At 43.7% G+C, this 19,022-nt stretch overlaps 4 protein-coding genes across 7 annotated transcripts; 3 read left to right on the top strand and 1 right to left on the bottom strand.

The window, feature by feature from the left end:
* Nucleotides 1-542: 542 nt before the first annotated feature.
* On the top strand, nt 543-3,844 carry LOC108156761 (exosome complex exonuclease RRP44). The gene is made up of 4 exons (XM_017288424.2): nt 543-981; nt 1,045-1,489; nt 1,555-3,308; nt 3,372-3,844. The coding sequence occupies exons 1-4, from the start codon at nt 602-604 to the stop codon at nt 3,727-3,729; spliced, it is 2,937 nt and encodes a 978-aa protein (XP_017143913.1). The 5' UTR covers nt 543-601; the 3' UTR covers nt 3,730-3,844.
* Nucleotides 3,845-4,406: 562 nt separating this feature from the next.
* Nucleotides 4,407-7,566, top strand: LOC108157704 (acyl-CoA synthetase short-chain family member 3, mitochondrial). The gene is made up of 5 exons (XM_017289874.2): nt 4,407-4,599; nt 5,331-6,342; nt 6,415-6,725; nt 6,789-6,934; nt 6,995-7,566. Exons 1-5 carry the CDS (start codon nt 4,554-4,556, stop codon nt 7,505-7,507), a joined length of 2,028 nt encoding a protein of 675 aa, XP_017145363.1. The 5' UTR covers nt 4,407-4,553; the 3' UTR covers nt 7,508-7,566.
* Nucleotides 7,567-9,576: 2,010 nt separating this feature from the next.
* LOC108157838 (dromyosuppressin) lies at nt 9,577-12,396 on the top strand. The gene is made up of 3 exons (XM_017290041.2): nt 9,577-9,741; nt 11,533-11,744; nt 11,811-12,396. Exons 2-3 carry the CDS (start codon nt 11,534-11,536, stop codon nt 11,900-11,902), a joined length of 303 nt encoding a protein of 100 aa, XP_017145530.1. The 5' UTR covers nt 9,577-9,741; nt 11,533; the 3' UTR covers nt 11,903-12,396.
* A 3,189-nt stretch (nt 12,397-15,585) lies between these two features.
* LOC108155679 (RNA-binding protein FUS) lies at nt 15,586-18,917 on the bottom strand. 4 transcript variants are annotated; one of them, XM_017286647.2, is made up of 6 exons: nt 18,237-18,916; nt 17,719-18,147; nt 17,463-17,649; nt 17,184-17,399; nt 16,928-17,100; nt 15,586-16,852 (listed from the first exon to the last, which is right to left on the bottom strand). In XM_017286647.2, exons 1-6 carry the CDS (start codon nt 18,550-18,552, stop codon nt 16,803-16,805), a joined length of 1,371 nt encoding a protein of 456 aa, XP_017142136.1. In that variant the 5' UTR covers nt 18,553-18,916; the 3' UTR covers nt 15,586-16,802. The 4 variants fall into 4 exon arrangements, with proteins under 4 accessions (XP_017142136.1, XP_017142137.1, XP_017142134.1 ...); XM_017286648.2 differs by having other exon boundaries at nt 17,719-18,129; XM_017286645.2 differs by having other exon boundaries at nt 17,463-18,147; nt 18,237-18,917.
* Nucleotides 18,918-19,022: the final 105 nt, after the last annotated feature.

The raw sequence follows: 19,022 nt of genomic DNA, 5'->3' as shown, positions 1-19,022 counted from the left end.
TTTATGAAAAAACTGAATATTAATCAGTAACATTAACAGCTTGACAGAACAAAATATATTTCATAGTTTTATTGTGTTTATCAAAATATATTCAAAAATTGAGTTGCGCGGGATATGTGCTGTAAAAGACGCAAAGTCAAAAATTTCTATAGCAACAATTTATAATTTGACCTTTTTTGTTTAAACCTTATTTTAATAAAAATCCACAAAAAATTTGTCTTAAAATTTAGCCAATTTTGTAGAAAATTTGTGTATTAATCGGATAAAATTATGTGTTCAGGGCTGAGGGTCCTAGCTAGCTAGTAATATTAAGCCGAATATCAAAATCGGGGAATATGATTTTTGATCGTGGAAAGTGTACATTAATCCATTGTCGGCCATGTGGTATTAAATACACTCCACGAAAATTATGAATTTTAGGTGAAAGATATCGAGCTCTTTTTTTTAAATAAAGATGAAGGATAGGATGGATCCACAAGAAAAATTATTATTACTATTATTTTCCGCTGTTTCACTCAAGTTGCTATCTTGCTTAAATTAAGGGGGTTTAATGGGTTAAGTTGGTGTCAGACACCGCACATGTTGTAAAAACTTTTTAAAAATGCAGACTTTACGCGAATTTACGCGTAAAACTAAGCGTGGAAACATCCTAAAAATTGTACGAGAGCACTACCTACGCGATGATATCGGTTGCGGCTCGGATCTGTGCAAATATTGCTTTCAAAACGAGGTTTATCAATTGACGTCGAAGCATGAGATCGCCAGCAGCCTCTTCAAGTTCCCCCACTACCTGGTGTTGGACACCAATGTGGTGCTGGACCAGATCGATGTGCTGGAGGAGGATGTGTTGCACAATGTGATTGTGCTGACCACAGTGCTGAACGAGATGAAACACAAAAGCTCGTCCATCTACAAGCGCTTCAACGAGATCATTCATGATCGCACCAGGAATTTCTATGTGTTTGTCAATGAGCATCACAAGTAAGTGGAAGCCCATGCCTCAATAGAGCCCAAAGCCATATATTACGAACGTTTGTATTTCAGGGACACCTATGCCGATCGGGATCCGGGGGAAACTGCCAACGATCGTAATGATCGCGCCATTCGCATGGCTACCAAGTGGTATGACACCCATCTGGAGACATCGCAGTCGTCCAAGGAGTTAGAGCGAAGCGGCATGGCCAACACTCGGGTTGTCCTGCTCACTGACGATGCCGGTAACCGGGCCAAGGCAGAAGCAGAAGGTATCCTAGTGGCCTCCGCCTCAGAGTATGTGAAATCTCTTGAAGATTTTCCCCTGCTGCTGGACAAATTGTCGCACAAAACCTTCGACAACGAGAAGCAGGCATTGCCGCAGTATCCAGCACATTTGAGCATGAAGCAGGTCCTCGAGGGTCTGCGGCTAAAGAAGCTGTTGCAGGGAGCCTTTCAGGCGTCCAGAGAGAACTACCTCGAAGGCAGCGTCAATGTGGAGACCTACGAGAAGGGGGTATGTATTCCAGAGTAAAACCTTTTTGCTGATAACTTTTCCTAATTCGCATTTCTCTGAAATAGATTCTAATACAAGGTCGCGAGTGTCTTAACCGGGCCGTGGATGGAGACATGGTGGCAGTGGAACTTTTGCCGGAGAGCGAGTGGTCGGCCCCCAGTGAGATTGTCCTAGAGGAGAAGAACGTCTACGCTGACGATGTGCCGAGCGAGGAGCGCGCCGAGGAGGAGAAGGACATGCTGAAGCAAGTGCAGCAAGCGGCCGCTGCCGCCTCCGCAGAGCGCACACCCACGGGTCGGATTGTGGGCATCGTGCGGCGCAAATGGCGGCAGTATTGTGGCATCTTGCAGCCCAGCCTGATAGAGAACACGAATCGTCATATTTTTGTGCCCGCCGATCGCAAGATTCCCCGCATTCGCATCGAGACGCGTCAGGCGGCCAAGCTGCAGAATCAGCGCATCATTGTGACCATCGATACGTGGCCGCGGAACTCGCGCTATCCGCAGGGGCACTTTGTGCGCTCTCTGGGACCCCTCGGGGACATGGCCACCGAGAATGAGGTGATCCTGCTGGAGCACGACGTCCCCCACTGCAAATTCTCGGAGGAAGTCCTCAGCTTTCTGCCAAAACTGCCCTGGTCCATCACTGCGGAGGACTATGCCAAGCGTGTGGATCTGCGCGAACTCGACATTTGTTCGGTGGATCCGCCCGGCTGCACGGACATCGATGATGCCCTCCATTGTCGCGAGCTGCCCAATGGCAATTTCGAGGTGGGTGTCCACATAGCCGATGTCAGTCACTTTATCCGGCCCGGGAATGCCTTGGATAAGGAGGCTGCTGCCCGCGGCACCACCGTCTATTTGGTGGGCAAGCGCATCGACATGGTGCCCGAGTTGCTCAGCTCCAATCTGTGCTCCCTGGTGGGTGGCGTCGAGCGGTTTGCCTTCTCCTGTGTCTGGGAGGTGGACAAGGAGGCGAATGTGATTGACAAACGCTTCCACAAGAGCGTGATCAAGTCCAAGCGTGCCATGACATACGAGGAGGCGCAGGTACTGATCGATGACGCCACGCAGCAAAGTGAAATTGCCAAATCCTTGAGGCATTTGAATCGACTGGCCAAGATCCTCAAGAAACGACGCATGGATAACGGTGCCCTGGTTCTGGCCTCACCCGAGATCCGCTTCCAGGTGGACAGCGAAACGCATGAGCCCCTCGAGGTGGAGGCCAAACAGATGCGCGAAACCAACTCCATGGTGGAGGAATTCATGTTGCTGGCCAATATCACAGTGGCGGAGCACATATCCGCCGAGTTCACGGAATGCGCTGTCCTGCGTCGCCATCCGAAGCCACCGCCCACCAACTTTGATCCACTGGTGAAGGCTGCCCGCTATCAGGGCTTCCAGGTGGACACGGAGACGGGTCTGGTATTGTCACATTCGCTGGACAAGTGCGTGAAGGAGGACAATCCATATTTCAACACGATGATTCGCATTTTAACCACACGCTGCATGATGCAGGCAGTCTACTTCATTAGCGGCAGCCTACAGAAGGAGGAGTTCTTCCATTACGGCCTGGCCGCGCCCATTTACACGCATTTCACATCTCCCATTCGTCGGTACTCGGACATAATGGTGCATCGCCTGCTGGCTGCTTCGATTGGGGCCGACAGCACATATGCTCAGCTGCTGGAGCGCAAGTCGAATGAAGAGCTGTGCCACAACCTGAACTACCGCCATAAAATGGCACAGTATGCGGCTCGCGCCTCAGTGGGTCTCAACACGCATCTGTTCTTCCGCGGCAAGGAGGAGGACGAAGAGGGGTATGTGATCTAGATGTTAAAGTCATTGAATACTCTGGTTTTACACAGTTCTGTTCCCTTTAGTTATGTCTTATTCGTGCGGAAGAATGCCCTGCAAGTGCTCATCCCCAAGTACGGTCTCGAGGGTACTTTGTATTTGAAGACCGACAAAGACGGCAAGGATGGAGTGGAGCGCACCAAGAGCGAGGTCATATTCACATTCAACGAGGAGGATCACACGCAGAGATGCGGCAATGTGGTCTTCCATTCCTTCGATCCAGTCTCTGTCCGATTGAGTCTGGATTCGTCCAATGTGCAGCACGAGAAATTGGTCTTCCGACTAGTCAAGCCCTACATCAAGGGATTCAGTGTTGAGCCAAGTACAGATGCAGATATACCACCCACAAAAAAGACCAAGAAGGATACCAAGAAGAAGAACTAAGGGACTATATCATCTCGTACAGTTTAAAATTTCATTTTTTATTTAAGTTAAGCTGAGAAAATATTAAATTACATTAATATTTTGTGTATATGAATAGCTTATATTTGATGGTTAATATTTTATTGTCTTTTCAATTGTGTATCCTTATAGGGAATGCATTACAAATTTCCCAGATGTTTCAATAGAACCATTATAGCTTTGTTCTTTCCGCTTGGCAGATCGCTTAGCGTACAACCTATATCTACCACCAATTCCTTTGCTCTCCTCAAAGAACAAATCCTAACCTGCCTTTCCAGTAATTGGTATTAATATTTATATTTTTGGTGAAGTCTTTGCTATTTTAGCACACTTTAATTAGTTCTAATCTTCGTCGATCAATAGTCTAACATGTATCTTTCCTACAAGAACGCGACTGGTTCGGTTGAGTGTCATACGACAGCGCCCCTCGGTTGATTGGACGTTCTGCCAGGAGGATGGTGTCGTCTTGGGTCACTTGATGGTACTCATTGTAATGTAATATTAGGGGATTGCTCCTCTTTGCTAAATGTTCCGTAATATCGTCGTTTCAGTTCTCTCTTTTGCTCGATGAGTATTTGCTGAGAATTTCAAGAAAGCACCTTTGATCGACGACTAATTCTTAAAGGTTCTGGTTGTCTACTTGTCGTTCTACATTTTACAGTTCCATTGCAAGGTCTCGACTAGAGTGCGACGGTTGTGTTTTGTTTTCAGCTGTTTTTGGACGGATACATCACATAGGATATACCTTTCATATACCCACAAAAAACCCAATTTCTAATACACAACAACTAACATATCTACATAGAATGGAACCGGATTCAAGTGCAGTGAATTATGTAAATTACGAAGGCAGTAAGTTATCCCCAAACGATTGAAAGAACGTGAGAGTCTTTAGTGTGAGATTTCCTGATTTTTAGGGGTATATCTTCGTTCTATAACCTCAAAACTATGTGTTGTAATAGGATACCTATATTACATGGGTTATATTAAAATGGTGTGATTGATTGAAGAACGGAAAAATAGCTTTAAAGCTGTGTGTAACGATATATAGATATATGCACATATAGATCATACATACGCGTATATACCCCTGTATAAAAACTTTCGACCAATGCGTAAATTCCCACTTAATGATATAATTGATTGGAGTTCAAATTCTTAGGCTCATTAGCTTATGCAATACGGAGTAGACTTAGAGGAGTCCAAGCTTCAAGTCTCACAATGACGTGCTGCGGATTAGGCTTCCATGTCTACTATGTCTCTCTTTCTGTCTGGCTGCCTGTATGCCCCGTATGCTCGTCTACAGCCCATGGGGCGGGCTATATACCATAGACTCGTATGTCCGAGTACGAGTAGTATATAAATCAGTTGAGTGACCGCGACATTTAGGGTATTTAAAATTCAATTCGGGCCCAATGGCGTGCGTTGTGTAAGGTGGAAAGTGGTGTAAATTAGTTTAGGCGCCTAATTTTATGCACCAACTTAGTATGCAGCCAAGAAGAACATCCAACTTACACGCTTGGACGCAGTAGGACAATGAACCCATCGTCGTCTTACTAATGCCCATCGTCTCTTCTGTTCAGGTGCCTCTATTGGTGGCATGCCAATCGAGGCACACGATCCCACCTATCTGGAGGCCTATCGCCAGAGTATTCAGAACCCGGTGGCCTTCTGGGAGGAGCAGGGACATCTGCTGGACTGGGACCGTCCTTGGCAGCAGGTGCTGGACAACAGCAATCCACCCTTCAGCAAGTGGTATGTCGGGGGCTATCTGAATGCCTGCTACAATGCCATCGATCGGCACATTCTGGCCGGCAGGGGCGAGCAGGTGGCCCTCATCCACGACAGCCCACTGACGGGAACGGTGCGCCGTGTCACCTACCAGGAGCTCTACGATCAGATCATCCTCCTGGCCGGTGGCCTTGCCAAAATGGGCGTGGTCAAGGGGGATCGTGTGGTGATCTACATGCCGCTCATACCCGAGACGATCATTGCCATGCTGGCCATCGTTCGCCTGGGAGCCATTCATTCGGTGGTCTTTGGCGGCTTTGCTGCACGGGAGCTCTGTTCGAGAATCGAGCATGTGGAACCGAAGCTTGTGATCGCCTCGAATGTGGGCGTGGAGCCGGGCAAAGTTGTGCCCTATCTGGAAATCCTCCACTCGGCCATCAACATGTCGCGCTGGCACCCGCCCCAGCGCAACATCATCTTCATGCGGGACAATGTCTCTGTGGACACAGTGGACGAAGTTGCGGATGTGCTCTGGTCCGATGTCCTGGCCATGGCAGATGCCAACCAACCTATTGCCTGTGTGCCCATCGAGGCCAACGATCCGCTGTACATCCTCTACACCTCGGGCACCACCGACAAGCCGAAGGGAGTGCTCCGCACCATTGGCGGCCATCTGGTGGCCCTGATGTACACGCTGAAGCGTATCTACGGCATAGGACCGGGCGACACTTGGTGGGCTGCCTCCGACATGGGTTGGGTGGTGGGACACTCGTACATCTGCTACGGTCCCCTCTGCCTGGGCGCCACCAGCGTCATGTACGAGGGAAAACCAGATCGCACTCCAGATCCTGGACAGTACTTCAGGTGAGACCCGCACTGATCACTTTCGGGTGGGCGTTAGGCTGATGCTTCATTCTCTTCCTATCTCCGCGGCAGGATCATCGATCAGTACAAGGTCCGTTCGATCTTTTCCGTGCCAACCTCCTTCCGGGTGATCCGTCGCGCCGATCCGGACATCAGCTATGGTCGGCAGTACTCTATGAAATCCCTGCGTGCCATTTTCATTGCCGGCGAGCACTGCGATTACGAAACGAAGATGTGGATCGAGAAGACCTTCAAGGTGCCGGCACTGAACCACTGGTGGCAGACGGAGACGGGCTCTGCGGTGACTGCCACCTGCCTGGGCTTTCAGCAGAGCCTCAGTCCGCCCACCTACTCCACGGGTCTGCCCTTGATGGGCTACGATGGTAAAAGCTAGCCACACAAATTATTAGTATTTCTATTTCTTAAAATATTCCTTTCTTTTGCAGTCAAGATCCTAAAGCCCGATGGCAGCGAGTGTGAATCCTCGGAACTGGGAAGAATTGTGCTGAAGATGCCCCTGCCCCCGGGCAACATGGCCACGCTCTACAAGAACGAGGAGCTCTTCCGCAAGCTGTACTTCCAAAAGTTTCCAGTGAGTTTTTTTGGACAGAGAACTGCTCTCCCACTGGTATTTAAATCTTTCTGATTCTAGGGCTACTACGACACCATGGATGCTGGCTATAAGGATGAACGTGGCTATATATTCGTCACGGCACGCGACGATGATGTCATCAATGTGGCTGGACATCGTATCTCCACCTCCAGTTTGGAGGATGCTGTTCTCAGGCACCCCGACGTGGTCGATGTGGCTGTCTTCGGTGTGCCCGAGCCCACCAAGGGACAGGTGCCGCTATGCCTCTACATACCCGTCGAGAATTGCCGGAAAACGGACGCCAAACTCTCGACCGAGATCATCAAGCTGATCCGCGATGTGGTGGGGCCAATTGCCGCCTTCCGGCTGATCACCTCGGTCAACAATCTGCCACGCACTCGCTCTGGGAAGACCATGCGCAAGGCTATGGCGGACTTTGCCCGTAACGAGCGTGTGATCCTGCCGGCCACCATCGACGATGCGAGCGTCTTCACTGAGATCCGGCGTGCCCTGCAGCAGCTGGGCTATGCGATGTCCGCCCCCGATCCCATTGTGGCCAAGCTGTTGGACTGAATAAACGTCGTAGGCTGTACAATTCCAATGAACAAAATAATAAAAGTTAAACCAATTTCTTTATGCTGTTCCATCGATTACCCAGCGTAGGCCGCGTCAAGTGGGCGAATATTTTAATTTAAATGGTAATCGTTGGGCAGGCACTATGGCCTATCCCCTCTTCCGATCACGCCCGTCCTTTCCGGGCACATCTGACGCACTATTTCGCATACTCGTACCACTCGGCACCCAATCAGTTTATTCAAATTTTGTGCAAATTTCGAGCGACATTGTTGGGTGGATTGTTGTCCCCTTCCCAATGCCTTTTTGCCCGCACATATGGCATTTGCCATTGCATTATTTTGTTTAATGTTTGCTCTCAGAACATTAAAGATGACAGTGTCAGCGTAACCCAATTAGTGTGCCAGTAAAGTGGGGGAATCCACAACAATATGGTGTACTAGCTGAAGAGAATAGGAAAGAAAAACAGGCGAATACTCTTATCCGATTATCTAATTTATTAAATGGAGTGCAGGACCTTAGGTTAACTGTTGAAGGCTGAAAGAACATGATCTGGGAAAGCTCTAAACTGTTTCCGAGTATTTCTAGAGGGACTTGGATAGCTATGGGCAGCTGGGTGACTGAGTGCTTTGTTTCGCTGGGGATTAACTGGAGCATCTTCAATCGCAACCGTCAATCGTGCTTCCAAACGAACCCAAGGACTATGAGATGGTTGCTCTCCAGCGTTTCTTCAGCGGCATTTTATTTTACTTACATTTTATTCCACGTAAAGGTTAAGCTTGTACTAGTCCTACGGGGTCTTTAGTGCATTGACATTGACCCAGTGAAGTTCGTTTATGGAAGTTGTCAATTCTGCCTCCCTTGAGGCAGTCCTTCATTTTTTCGCTTTTAAAGTGACTAAGCTCCAGGTAAAATGTAGTCGAGATAGGTTAAATTATGAGTATACTTTTGAGGCAGTTTCTCCCACTTCAAAAAGCCAAAATTTGCAGATTTTCCGCCACCAGGATGCGCACTTTAATGACGCCGTTTTCCGTAAAAACTCTCATAATGAATTCTATATCTTTCTAAAAAGCTTGAGCGTTTTCGCAGAGACCCATTGATCATAATTGAGCTTCTTTCTAGGGACCATTATTGACATTCTCCTCAAAGTCCCAAAGAATATTAAAATGCCTCTTCAAGGGTCAGGTACATTGCGAAATCTGGTGAACGGGGGTAAATAAATACCAATCCTTACCACAGCCTTTATTTCGCCTGTAAATAATTTTCCAGCCATCCCACTTCGTTAGAAATGCCTTCAACATCAAAGACAGAGCAATTTGATTAGCTATTTGGTACTTGTTGGTAGTTCCACTGCATTACGTGGCTGGAGATGGAGTTCTGACGTCACAGTCCAAAATGTCCTCATACAGATGGATGGATGGGTGAATGCTTAGCATTCGAAACACGGACTGGATAAAATTAATTGCAGTGCTTCGCCTGCAAATCCCAGCGTCATAAACGGAAGATTACATTGCTTACGCATCTGCAGAGCATTAGAGCGACTAAAGTGCAGCAGCACCGAGGAGAGAGAAACTTTAAAGTGGGCTCTTAAAGGGAGTCGAGTGCTGTCATTGCAAAGTACGCATTTACGAGCACATTAATCGCTATAACTACCTATAAATATGGGTATTGAGACGGTGGCCACTGATCATAAAATAGAAGCCACTTTTACAACATAATTAAGAGCTGATAAACTTACATAATAGATAAACAAACATATTGGGCCACTCGGTGGGTCTGCATCTGCACCGCCCGTCCCAGAGTCCGAAAGTTTTTGATAAGTACACACAATGCCCGAGCATCGTGCTGTGGTCGGTGTCCATGGCGTATGGGTAATATTTGAGCACGCCCACAAAGCATCCTGGCAGCAGCAGCGCAACATGTGGCACCATGGCTGGCGACCCCTCATCCCAATGACTGTGTTTGTGTGTCTGTGTGTGTGTGGGCTTAGCTTCGTTGCGCCCCAGCCAATGGCAGTTTAGGATTCTGCCGGAGCGGAAGTAAATAAAAGCGGATGTCCTGTCCCGACAGACCATCATTCGAGTGCTTGCGTTCAACAAGTTCGTTCCAGTCCAACCAAAGGAGCAGCACAGCATCCCGCAACCAGTGACAAAACGCGTTAAATAAACTACATCTAGTTTGATTGCCTTTTAAATTCTCTTCGGAAGTCCTCATATATCAACAACTATTATCAGGTTGGTATTAGTTTCCATTTACGCAGAGTCGAGTGATGTTTAAAACTGAGAATATATGTATACTATTAGTATGCATTTGTGAAATTGGTATAGTTTCGAAATAGTTACCAGGAGGAGGTAGACCATGAAAAAATTGAAGAACGTTTTTAGATTTTAAAGTGAACAAATTTTGGTGAGACTGAGTAGACAGAATAGTGGAAATTTTGTATAGTTTTGAAATAGTTACAAAATGGAGGTAGACCATAGAAAACTTTTAGAATATATTCAGATTTTAAAGTGAATATATGTGACCTTCCTGAGATAAAAGAAGAGGATTTATTTTAAATTCTTTAAAGTATACAGTATCAAACGTAAATTATTTCAAAAGAAAAACCTTGGTTTCGGATTCTTCTGAACAATTGTAAATCCATTTGAAATAGGAACTATTTATTGCATTAATTGGGCATACTACATTTTATTTCATGAAAACTCTATATTACTCATACAGAACTTTCCATTTTCCGTTTTATTTTTCGACAACTGAATATCAGATATTTTTATTTTTATTTTTTTTAGATTTGTGGGTGTGAAATCTAATATAAAACATTTTTAATATTTAGTTAATTTAAAACTAAAATATTAAATATTTGTTTATGAGCTTTAGACCTTTTAAAATTATACAATTATACATTATAATCCGTAATAAGTAGTATTTGAAACATTTCCATAAAAAAACAAGAAAAGATAGATCCATTCAAATTAGATTTTATGTTTTCCAACATCTAATTCATAGTTTTGTATCCCATGGATATATTTGAAAATGTAAAATGGATATTATTGAACTAGAAAAATGTACCAATGTATGTATTGGGGTCAGGTAGAAAAGGATATCCATGGAAATAGAATTATATTATATTGAATATATTATAGAGCTATATACAGCATCTGAAACTACAGAAAAATATTCATTATATCCGTACTAAACCATTTCTAGGTGTAACTTCTTTTGAATTCTGTAAATTTATATTAAACTCCTTTTACATACTCAGGACTGAGGAAATCATGTTTCTGCATGCCCTGCACATTAGTTGGGCCTTCGAAAGCCCTAAACAAGCGACAGAGCCTTGGAACGTGCCTTGGGTGCATCTTCTCGTAATTCTCTATCAATGCCCACTTGCACACACACACATTCCTATCCATCCGCTGGTGGTCCGCTCCTAAGCTAACCAGCTGCACGGGCCACACGTTCGTATGTGCCACAGGCCCACAGGTGTTTGTCCACTTGCAACTCTGATGCGTCACACGTGGCGTATGAGTGCGCTTCTCAGCATCTCGTCAGCATCATCACTAATGGGAGGGGAGGGCCGTGAAACATATTGTTGGGATAATGGAAACAAATTGTCTTCCGCGTAAATATATTACAGGAGCATTAGGGCTGGGCTGGGCTGGGCTTGGCTGTCGCCTTGGACGGGGATTTAAAACGAATTCGGGGGAAACAGACATCAGAGCCGCGAGCCTGCAGTCGGGCATCATTCTGGCTGTGCATAAGACATCGTCCTGGCAACGGCTACGGGTAGGGGTACGGGAGCGGCAAGCAATCAGGCACGTAGCGTTAAGATCATTACACTTAATCAAAATTAGTTTGGGTTGGATGGATGGCAGGATTGGACTGTTACTGTTGCCCTCGAGCCAGGCTATACCTCGTGCTCCCGAGCATTGTGTCCTTGCTCCTGTTAATCGAATACGCTTGACATCTGCCAGCGATGCCAATCGTGTCTATTGCACATTTCTAATCCCCCTCCTCTGCTGCAGCATGTCCTTCGCACAGTTCTTCGTCGCCTGCTGCCTGGCCATTGTCCTGGCGGCCGTGGCCAACACCCAAGCAGCCACCCAGGGCCCGCCCCTGTGCCAGGCTGGTATTGTGCAGGAGATGCCCCAGCACATCCAGAAGGTGTGCATGGCTCTGGAGAACTCGGACCAGCTGACGTCGGCCCTCAAGTCCTACATAAACAACGAGGCCTCGGGTAAGCATGGGTTTTGTTTTCCTTTTTTAGTCACTGAACACTGAACTATGTTTTCTTCCACTGAAGCTCTGGTGGCGAACTCAGACGATCTGCTGAAGAACTACAATAAACGTACGGATGTCGATCACGTGTTCCTGCGTTTTGGCAAGCGTCGTTAGGAGAATAAAGAAGCCGGCATATCTAGGCAGCCCCAGTTCGAACCTCGACCTCCACAGAACGGACCCACGACCCCCGACACAGGACCTTGACCAACGAGCGAGCGGCACAAAAAACGTTTCTGTTCACAGAGCACAATTTATTTTTCGGCGTCTCCAGCATAGTTATGTAAATGTAATCAACGCCAGCACAACACCATACAAACTTATTCAATTGGAAGCTCTCTAGTTCACTAAATAGCGAATCGATGTATCCAATGTCTCTAGAAACTTGCACATAAAACACACACATACGTATTTGTACATAATCAAAGACCCCCGAAAACGTTCTATTTATGTTTGTTTAAAGTTTTCTTCCTCTTGGATTTTTATTGTTCGATATTTATTAATATAATACAAATGAAAGGCATAATTCGTACTTGTTACAGTTAAAAATATCTCACAAGAAATATTTCCCTAGCATGAAGCACTATTATTAAATATCAACGACAATGCTATACCTCGATTGGTTTTTTGAATAAAGACAAGTTTTACCTCTCAATTTATGAAATGCATGACAAAATGCAATTGAAACTGGTTTGTATTGAAGGGATTATATTATTATCGGGATCTATCTAGTTTGGCAGTTATCTGGAGTGTTTGTGGATAAAATAACTAAATAAAAGTCACACGTTAAGATAAATAGTGAGATATTCATTGACTGCTTTCATAAAGAGCCCAACTATGCGACTATTCCCTAAAACATTATTTCAGCTTTTCCTTGTTTGTTTAGGCCCCTGTAGATATCCGAAATCAAACGGACTGTATTTTTGCAAAGATGAATAAACATTCATCATTCATATCCTTATCGATGAGTCGTAATATCACATGCTAGGTATATAAAATAATCCCTAAAATTTCTCACGCTTGGTAAGAATGTATATGGTATATCGGTATATAGATCGTTATAGGCATTCCACATTACCTTATATTAAAAGTATTAAAATGCAGACCATTGATCAGGTGTATTATAGTCTACCGTCAAATTTTCCAATGACAACACCAATTAAGAGTAAGAGTGAGGCAGTGATTCTCTGATATTGAGAGAATTTAAATACATATTCCATACACCATCTTCATATGGATACTACACAGCGCGATGGTAAGGTCCGCACTGTATTTAACTTAGTAACCATAAAGATTTAAGTACATATGTATTGCTCTTCTGCAATATTCTTTCTTTGTGCATAGATCTGGCAACGACTTCTTTCCGACATCTCAAGACTTCAAATCCAGGGAATATTGCCAAAAATTAGGTCAATGTCTGAACTTCTGGAAGCCAAATATATTCTTCGATGATATATTTTCATAGAGCACCTTAAATTGGAACACAATGCATATGAGTATATTTTTTTTATAATTAAATCTGAATAAATATCATGAATAAAATCAAATTTTTTGTTTGTATAATTTTATTTATTTTTTTATAGCACCTTAATCACGTTTCACGTTTTTATATTTGAGCTGAGCTCAAAACGCATTGAAAATGGTTAAAGTTGTTCTAACGATAGTTTTCTTTATTATTTATTTTACTCAAAATTATTCAAAAAAAATAATAATTTTTAAGGGAAATTTATAGACGGTATTCGCGACACAGAAATTTCTTTTTAGCTCTAGCGATCATTTATATTTTTTTTATATCTTACTAAAGTAATGTTTATTAACGAACTCAAAATGCATATAAAATTGGAGAAACTGTCCTTACTATAGTTTTTTTTATTCGGACTCAAAATTACCAGGAAATATATGATTTTTAAGAGCTGTTTATAGATGGAATTCGCGGCACAAAGAAGTACTTAAGGTACTCATTCAAAGTTTGCTTAAAACTGCATTTCACTGAAATTTCCTTGTTAGAGCTAGCAAACGCATTGATTTTGATATTTTGTATAGTCTTATTAAAGTATATAGGGTTCCGCAGATCGCTGATATATGTATGTATTCGCTCCGGTTTCGGTTTTTTTTTTGTCTTTTTATTCAGCCTTTTCATTACTTTTGTACTTGCTGAAAAAAAATCATTAAAAGTTTGCATTTAATTGCATTTAATTATATTCTGGTTGTTGCCATTTTTGTAAACGCTTTTATTAAATCAAATAAAAATTAAACAAATAATAGAATAATTTAAATCAAATCATTTGACATAAAAACGTGAAATAATTGTTGGTATCTGATTTCTATATATGTATAAAATAAAATATATATGTCATTAACAAATGGTTATCTTTGTCCAATCTCTTAACATTTCAGTTGATATTTGGATTCTGTCTTCGACTTACTGACATCTTCTCTTATTATTCTGTATCATTTCTTTATAGCAATTCAAGTTTTTGAGAGCATTATTGCTCCGATTGCACATGAACGTGACCAAATGGGTTCAGTTCTTGGTATAAATTCATTTATTATAAATTCGTTCAATTTCGAACAGTTAATATTTCAAAACTAGAGTGACTCCTTTTATGACTAGAATTTGTATTGTATTTAAAATGGACTTCAGTTCTTGCCTTATTTTTGTGGAGACTTTGGTCTCTTGGGTTGGAATATCATTCAGTCTTTTCGATATTTAATCATATATAAATTTGCATCACCTTTGCATGGCCTTTGTAAGGGCTAAATCAATTATTCGGCTTGCTTTTTTTTTTTGTAAACTATAACAAACAAAATCATCGTATACATAAACAAAAATATAATAACATAAAAGTGCAACATTGAAAACAAAATATTTCATATTTTCAGTTTTTGTTGGTTTTTTTGTTTTGGTATTTTGTTACTTGTCATTTTTCATAGTGTTGTGTTTGATTTAATATTACCACCATTGACAAATCCATTCTTGTTCGTTTCCTTCACACTTGATATGCGCTATTTAAACGCTATCAACGCTATTTTGTTAACTTTGCTTTCTCATTCCTGTAAAAAAACAACTAAATGCTACAGTTTATATGGTTAAGTGCGGCAAAAAGGGCCGAACTTTGAGATTAATGCCGAACTCAGCAGCTGCTTTACTTCTTAAGTAAAAAAATATATAACAGTATTGATCACAGATCACAATCTTTAAAATCGGACAAACATAATCAAATAAAACTTAGGCGTAAGAGTATTTTTGTTTTTTTTTTAATGCTTGCTGAGTTCTTCATGAGCTAAAAAATGTTTTGTATATATGTAGTATATTGTTTGGCTTCAATCTTAACTTACCAAAGAATGATTAAATAGATTTTATATTCGTTTGTTTGTACTTAAAGCTTTCTCGATTGTCAATCTCTCACGATTCAGATTTTTATCTAATTGAATGGGTTTTCAGAATAATCAGAAATTTAATCGCGACACTAGGGACTGAATCGTAGAACATTTCAAAGCGTATAGTATTATCTTTCTTTTCTTTCATTTCAGATTTGACTTTTTTGTGGTAAGTTCTTGTGGCTCTGGTATACTTTTTTGCACTTGAGTTTTCTTTTGCTTGATCTCAATATATATATACTTTTTTTGGTAAATACTTAATACTTGAGGGTATTTCGTTATCTCTGATAAGTCTTTGATTTGTATGCTTGTTGTTTTTCTGCGCTGCTTCGCTTCGTCAATATTTCAGTCTTTTCTTTTCTTTTCGTTTCTTTTTTTTAAGTGTTTTTTTGCACTCAATATTTGTATTTTTTTGTTGGTTTCTTTTTAGCTTATTTATTTAAACAGAATAGTATATAGTATGTTTTTTTTTGGAAATAATAATATGTACGTGTAAATAAGATTAATGCATTACACACATTTTTGAACATTATTTTATTGACTTTGATAATTGTTATGATTTTTGCATCTTTTGCTAATATATTTGTTTGTATATTTCGTCACTTTTCCTCAGGCTTATTTAATAAGAGTTACATATAGTTACGTGCTTTTTCGGGTTGCTTAAATTGTGGCTACTGTGAAATTTGTTTTGGGGAGAGAGGGAGAAAAAAAACCCAAAAAAGAAATAAAGGTTCTGGCCTTTGTCAATCTTGCAAAATCATGCTTAATTATTGTATGCTTTGGGGTGGTTTCAGTGTGGGTTTTGAGCTTATCAACTAAAATCTATACAACGAATAGAATATTCTTCTGTATACATGACATGACAATGACATGATTTACAATATAAATTTAATTTTATTTCAGTTCTATCCAGTGGTTCGGATCGCGACTGTCAATGTGGTATTCTGTTTTTTTTTTTCAGTTGATGTAAAAAAATATGAATCTATAAACATACTTTGGTCACACACTTGAATTGTAAAAGAAACTAGGGGGTGGGGGGAGGAGCACATGCTATTTTTTTTGTGTGCTTCTTTTCAATTTTTTTAGGCTGGAGCACATGGCTCCGTTTGTCCACTAACAAAACATTAAACAACAGAGGGGCAATTGAGATCGATTTTCATCGATTCAGCTGCTGAGGCGGATGCGGGGGGATTCGAGGGAGGAACAACGCAAAAATACAATATGGGGAGAAATTTGATTCGATTCGGTTAAGGGTAAAAGATTATGGAAAGAGACGCAGCAACATGGTTAGTTGTTAATGCTTAATTTCTAAGAAAAGAAGAACTTTATCATTACGTCTACAGTTATATATGTTATATGTGTGTGTTTTGGGTTTGAGTGTGTGTGTTGGTATTGTATTATATATTATATATAGCAAATTAATTATGCATTAAACATATACTTCCTTCCTTCATTCCCTCCTGTTATAATCGTACATGATTTCTGTTTGCCACTTTCTTGTTTCTGCCCTAAAATTCCCTTTTTTGTATTTGGTTACTTGACCGCCCATCATCGGAGCACGCGCAGCGTTCTTTTGCTCTGTCTGGTTGGTGTCTGGCCACTACGGTTGCGGGTGAGGAGACGTTTATGCGGTTGTCTAGTAGTAAGCGGCGGCATTCGAATAGTTCTGCGAATAGGCCTGCGAGTCTGCAAGATGAGAGAGAGACACGGAAAAACAACGGGGATGATGGAGGATACAAGCAGCGCGGGCAGTCCACATACCATAGCCTGCATAGGCTCGCTCATCGTAGCCAGCGGCGCTCTGCTGTCCATGCTGGCTGTAGTCCGTCTGGCCAGTCGCATTATAATCCACAGCCGTTGATCCGTACTGCTGGCTGTAGTCTTGGCTGTACGACGGATAGCGTGTATCCTGCTGTGCGGCATAGCCCGTCGAGCTACACGAAAACAACCAAAAAGTGTATTAGAATAGGTCTTAAATTAATTAGAAGACGTCTAAAGTCTAGAGGAAGACACCCACTTGTAGCTCTGATACTGGCTCTGATCGTACTCGGTGCCATGGGTGGCATAGCTGCTGCTGGCCGGCGCACTTGTTTGAGATGTGTGCGCTGCATAGCTGCTGCTGCTCTGGCCGTAGCCATTGTAGCCCTGCTGCGAGGTCGATGTGCTATAGCTGCTCTGCGCATACGGATCGACCTGCTGTGTCTGGTCGTGGGTCTGATAGCCGCCATGGTGGCTGCAGCGTGGAAACATTGGGAGTTAGTATAATTTTTCGGAGATTCCCTGATGTTAATACTACCTTTGAGCCGATGAATGATGGCTGGGGGCCGAACCGTAGGATGACTGCGAGGCCATGCCGCCACCGCCGCCGCCCATGTGCTGTTGAGAGTTATGATACTTGGGCGTCATGGGTCGCTGGCCGTAGGGACCACCCTCATAGCGTCCACGCTTTGGACCAGGACCACCAGGTGCGCCGCGTTTGAGAGCTGGTACCGGTGCAATTTGTGTATTGGGATTATGTGCCTGATGGTGATGCATGGGTGGCCGACTCATACCTTGATTGTACCCGCCTCGGCCACGGGGTGCGCCACGTCGTGGCATTTGTCCGTGATCGCCCCCAGGACCGCCGCCCATGGAGTTGCTGTGATGGGAATGCGGACCACCGTACATGCCGCCGCCGCCTCCACTGCCATTCATATGGGGATTGTAACCACCGCCGCGACCGCGTCCACTGAAAAGACCGCCACGTCCACGACCGCGTCCCAGGTATGGGGGAGGTCCGCCTCCTCCTCCTCCACCACCATTGCTGCCTGGAGCACTGCTGCTATGTGAGTTGTTGGACACAGATGCTGGCACCGCGGCCTGGGAATCTGTGGTCTCCTGCTCTCCGGCGGCTTCGCTGGCCTGTGGCTCGCCAGGCGCCGCTGTTGTGGGCACGGGCGACACCGTCTTGTTGTTGTCGGCACCTGTGTGTTGTTTGGGAGCTGCTTACGACCGTATAAATGGGGGTTTACATTGTGTTCATTATGCACTAAGGGGAGTTTGATCTATCCTATCAGGGGAGTGCACTTACGTTGTTGGTACATGGGCGGACGTCCGCCTCGCATACCCATTGGAGCGCCGCCGCGGGGCTGGAAACCGCCGCGTCCTTGGTAGCCCATCCCACCTCTGGGTCCACGCATGCCGCGTGGAGGACCCGGCATCATTCCCTGCATTCCCGGCGGTCCTCCGCCCATTCCGCCGCGCATGCCACCCATAAAGTGGCCGCGACCACCGCGCCCACGACCACGGTCGAATCCGCCGCGCATGGGTGCACCTCCTCCGCGTCCCCGAAAGCCCCCGCCACGTGGGCCACCGACCGACGGAGAAGATACTTGGGCTCCTTCCATGCTCCTCGTCTACCAATTATTTTATTATCGCACAAAAACACCAGCACTGGGACGCACACACAGTCACACGCAGAAACACACACACACAGTCGCGGGACTCGGACGCACACTGCAGCAGCACGAATGAGAGAAGAAGAAGAACAGAAATGCCGGAGATTCGATTCCAAGCGTTTTATATCATGCAACTTGGATAATGGAGCTCTCTCGTATCGCTCTTATGTGCTGCAGCACAATATAATCACTTTTCTCAATCTTTTATCTGTACTAACTTATTTAACTAAACATATTTGGGACTCTGAAGCGCGTTTTAGTCTGCAGTTTTGGTGAAAAAATATGGCGGCGACTATTGATTTTTGTTGTAGTGATGCCAGACTTTCGCGATATGCATTTAAATAGTATCGGCATTAATACGATAATAATTTTATAATTAAATAAACGAGTCTTTTACTGAGCTACCCAGCCCTGCAACG

This window comes from Drosophila miranda, chromosome 2 (assembly GCF_003369915.1).
Source record: "Drosophila miranda strain MSH22 chromosome 2, D.miranda_PacBio2.1, whole genome shotgun sequence".
Lineage (NCBI taxonomy): Eukaryota > Metazoa > Arthropoda > Insecta > Diptera > Drosophilidae > Drosophila > Drosophila miranda.
The sequence above is the reverse complement of the archived record's forward strand: the minus strand, read 5'-3'. Positions and strand labels throughout refer to the sequence as shown.

What these genes read in the sequence shown, in the direction of transcription:
- LOC108156761 (XM_017288424.2), top strand. Translation starts at nt 602, where the DNA reads ATGCAGACTTTACGCGAATTTACGCGTAAAACTAAGCGTGGAAACATC. An exon ending in TGGAGACCTACGAGAAGGGG is followed by an intron (nt 1,490 to 1,554) that starts GTATGTATTCCA and finishes TCTCTGAAATAG; the next exon opens with ATTCTAATACAAGGTCGCGA. An exon ending in AAGGAGGAGGACGAAGAGGG is followed by an intron (nt 3,309 to 3,371) that starts GTATGTGATCTA and finishes TGTTCCCTTTAG; the next exon opens with TTATGTCTTATTCGTGCGGA.
- LOC108157704 (XM_017289874.2), top strand. Translation starts at nt 4,554, where the DNA reads ATGGAACCGGATTCAAGTGCAGTGAATTATGTAAATTACGAAGGCA. An exon ending in GATCCTGGACAGTACTTCAG is followed by an intron (nt 6,343 to 6,414) that starts GTGAGACCCGCA and finishes TCTCCGCGGCAG; the next exon opens with GATCATCGATCAGTACAAGG. An exon ending in TGTACTTCCAAAAGTTTCCA is followed by an intron (nt 6,935 to 6,994) that starts GTGAGTTTTTTT and finishes TTCTGATTCTAG; the next exon opens with GGCTACTACGACACCATGGA.
- LOC108157838 (XM_017290041.2), top strand. Translation starts at nt 11,534, where the DNA reads ATGTCCTTCGCACAGTTCTTCGTCGCCTGCTGCCTGGCCATTGTCCTG. An exon ending in CATAAACAACGAGGCCTCGG is followed by an intron (nt 11,745 to 11,810) that starts GTAAGCATGGGT and finishes CTTCCACTGAAG; the next exon opens with CTCTGGTGGCGAACTCAGAC.
- LOC108155679 (XM_017286645.2), bottom strand. Translation starts at nt 18,552, where the DNA reads ATGGAAGGAGCCCAAGTATCTTCTCCGTCGGTCGGTGGCCCACGTGGC. An exon ending in AGCCAGTATCAGAGCTACAA is followed by an intron (nt 17,101 to 17,183) that starts GTGGGTGTCTTC and finishes GTTTTCGTGTAG; the next exon opens with CTCGACGGGCTATGCCGCAC. An exon ending in GCGAGCCTATGCAGGCTATG is followed by an intron (nt 16,853 to 16,927) that starts GTATGTGGACTG and finishes CTCATCTTGCAG; the next exon opens with ACTCGCAGGCCTATTCGCAG.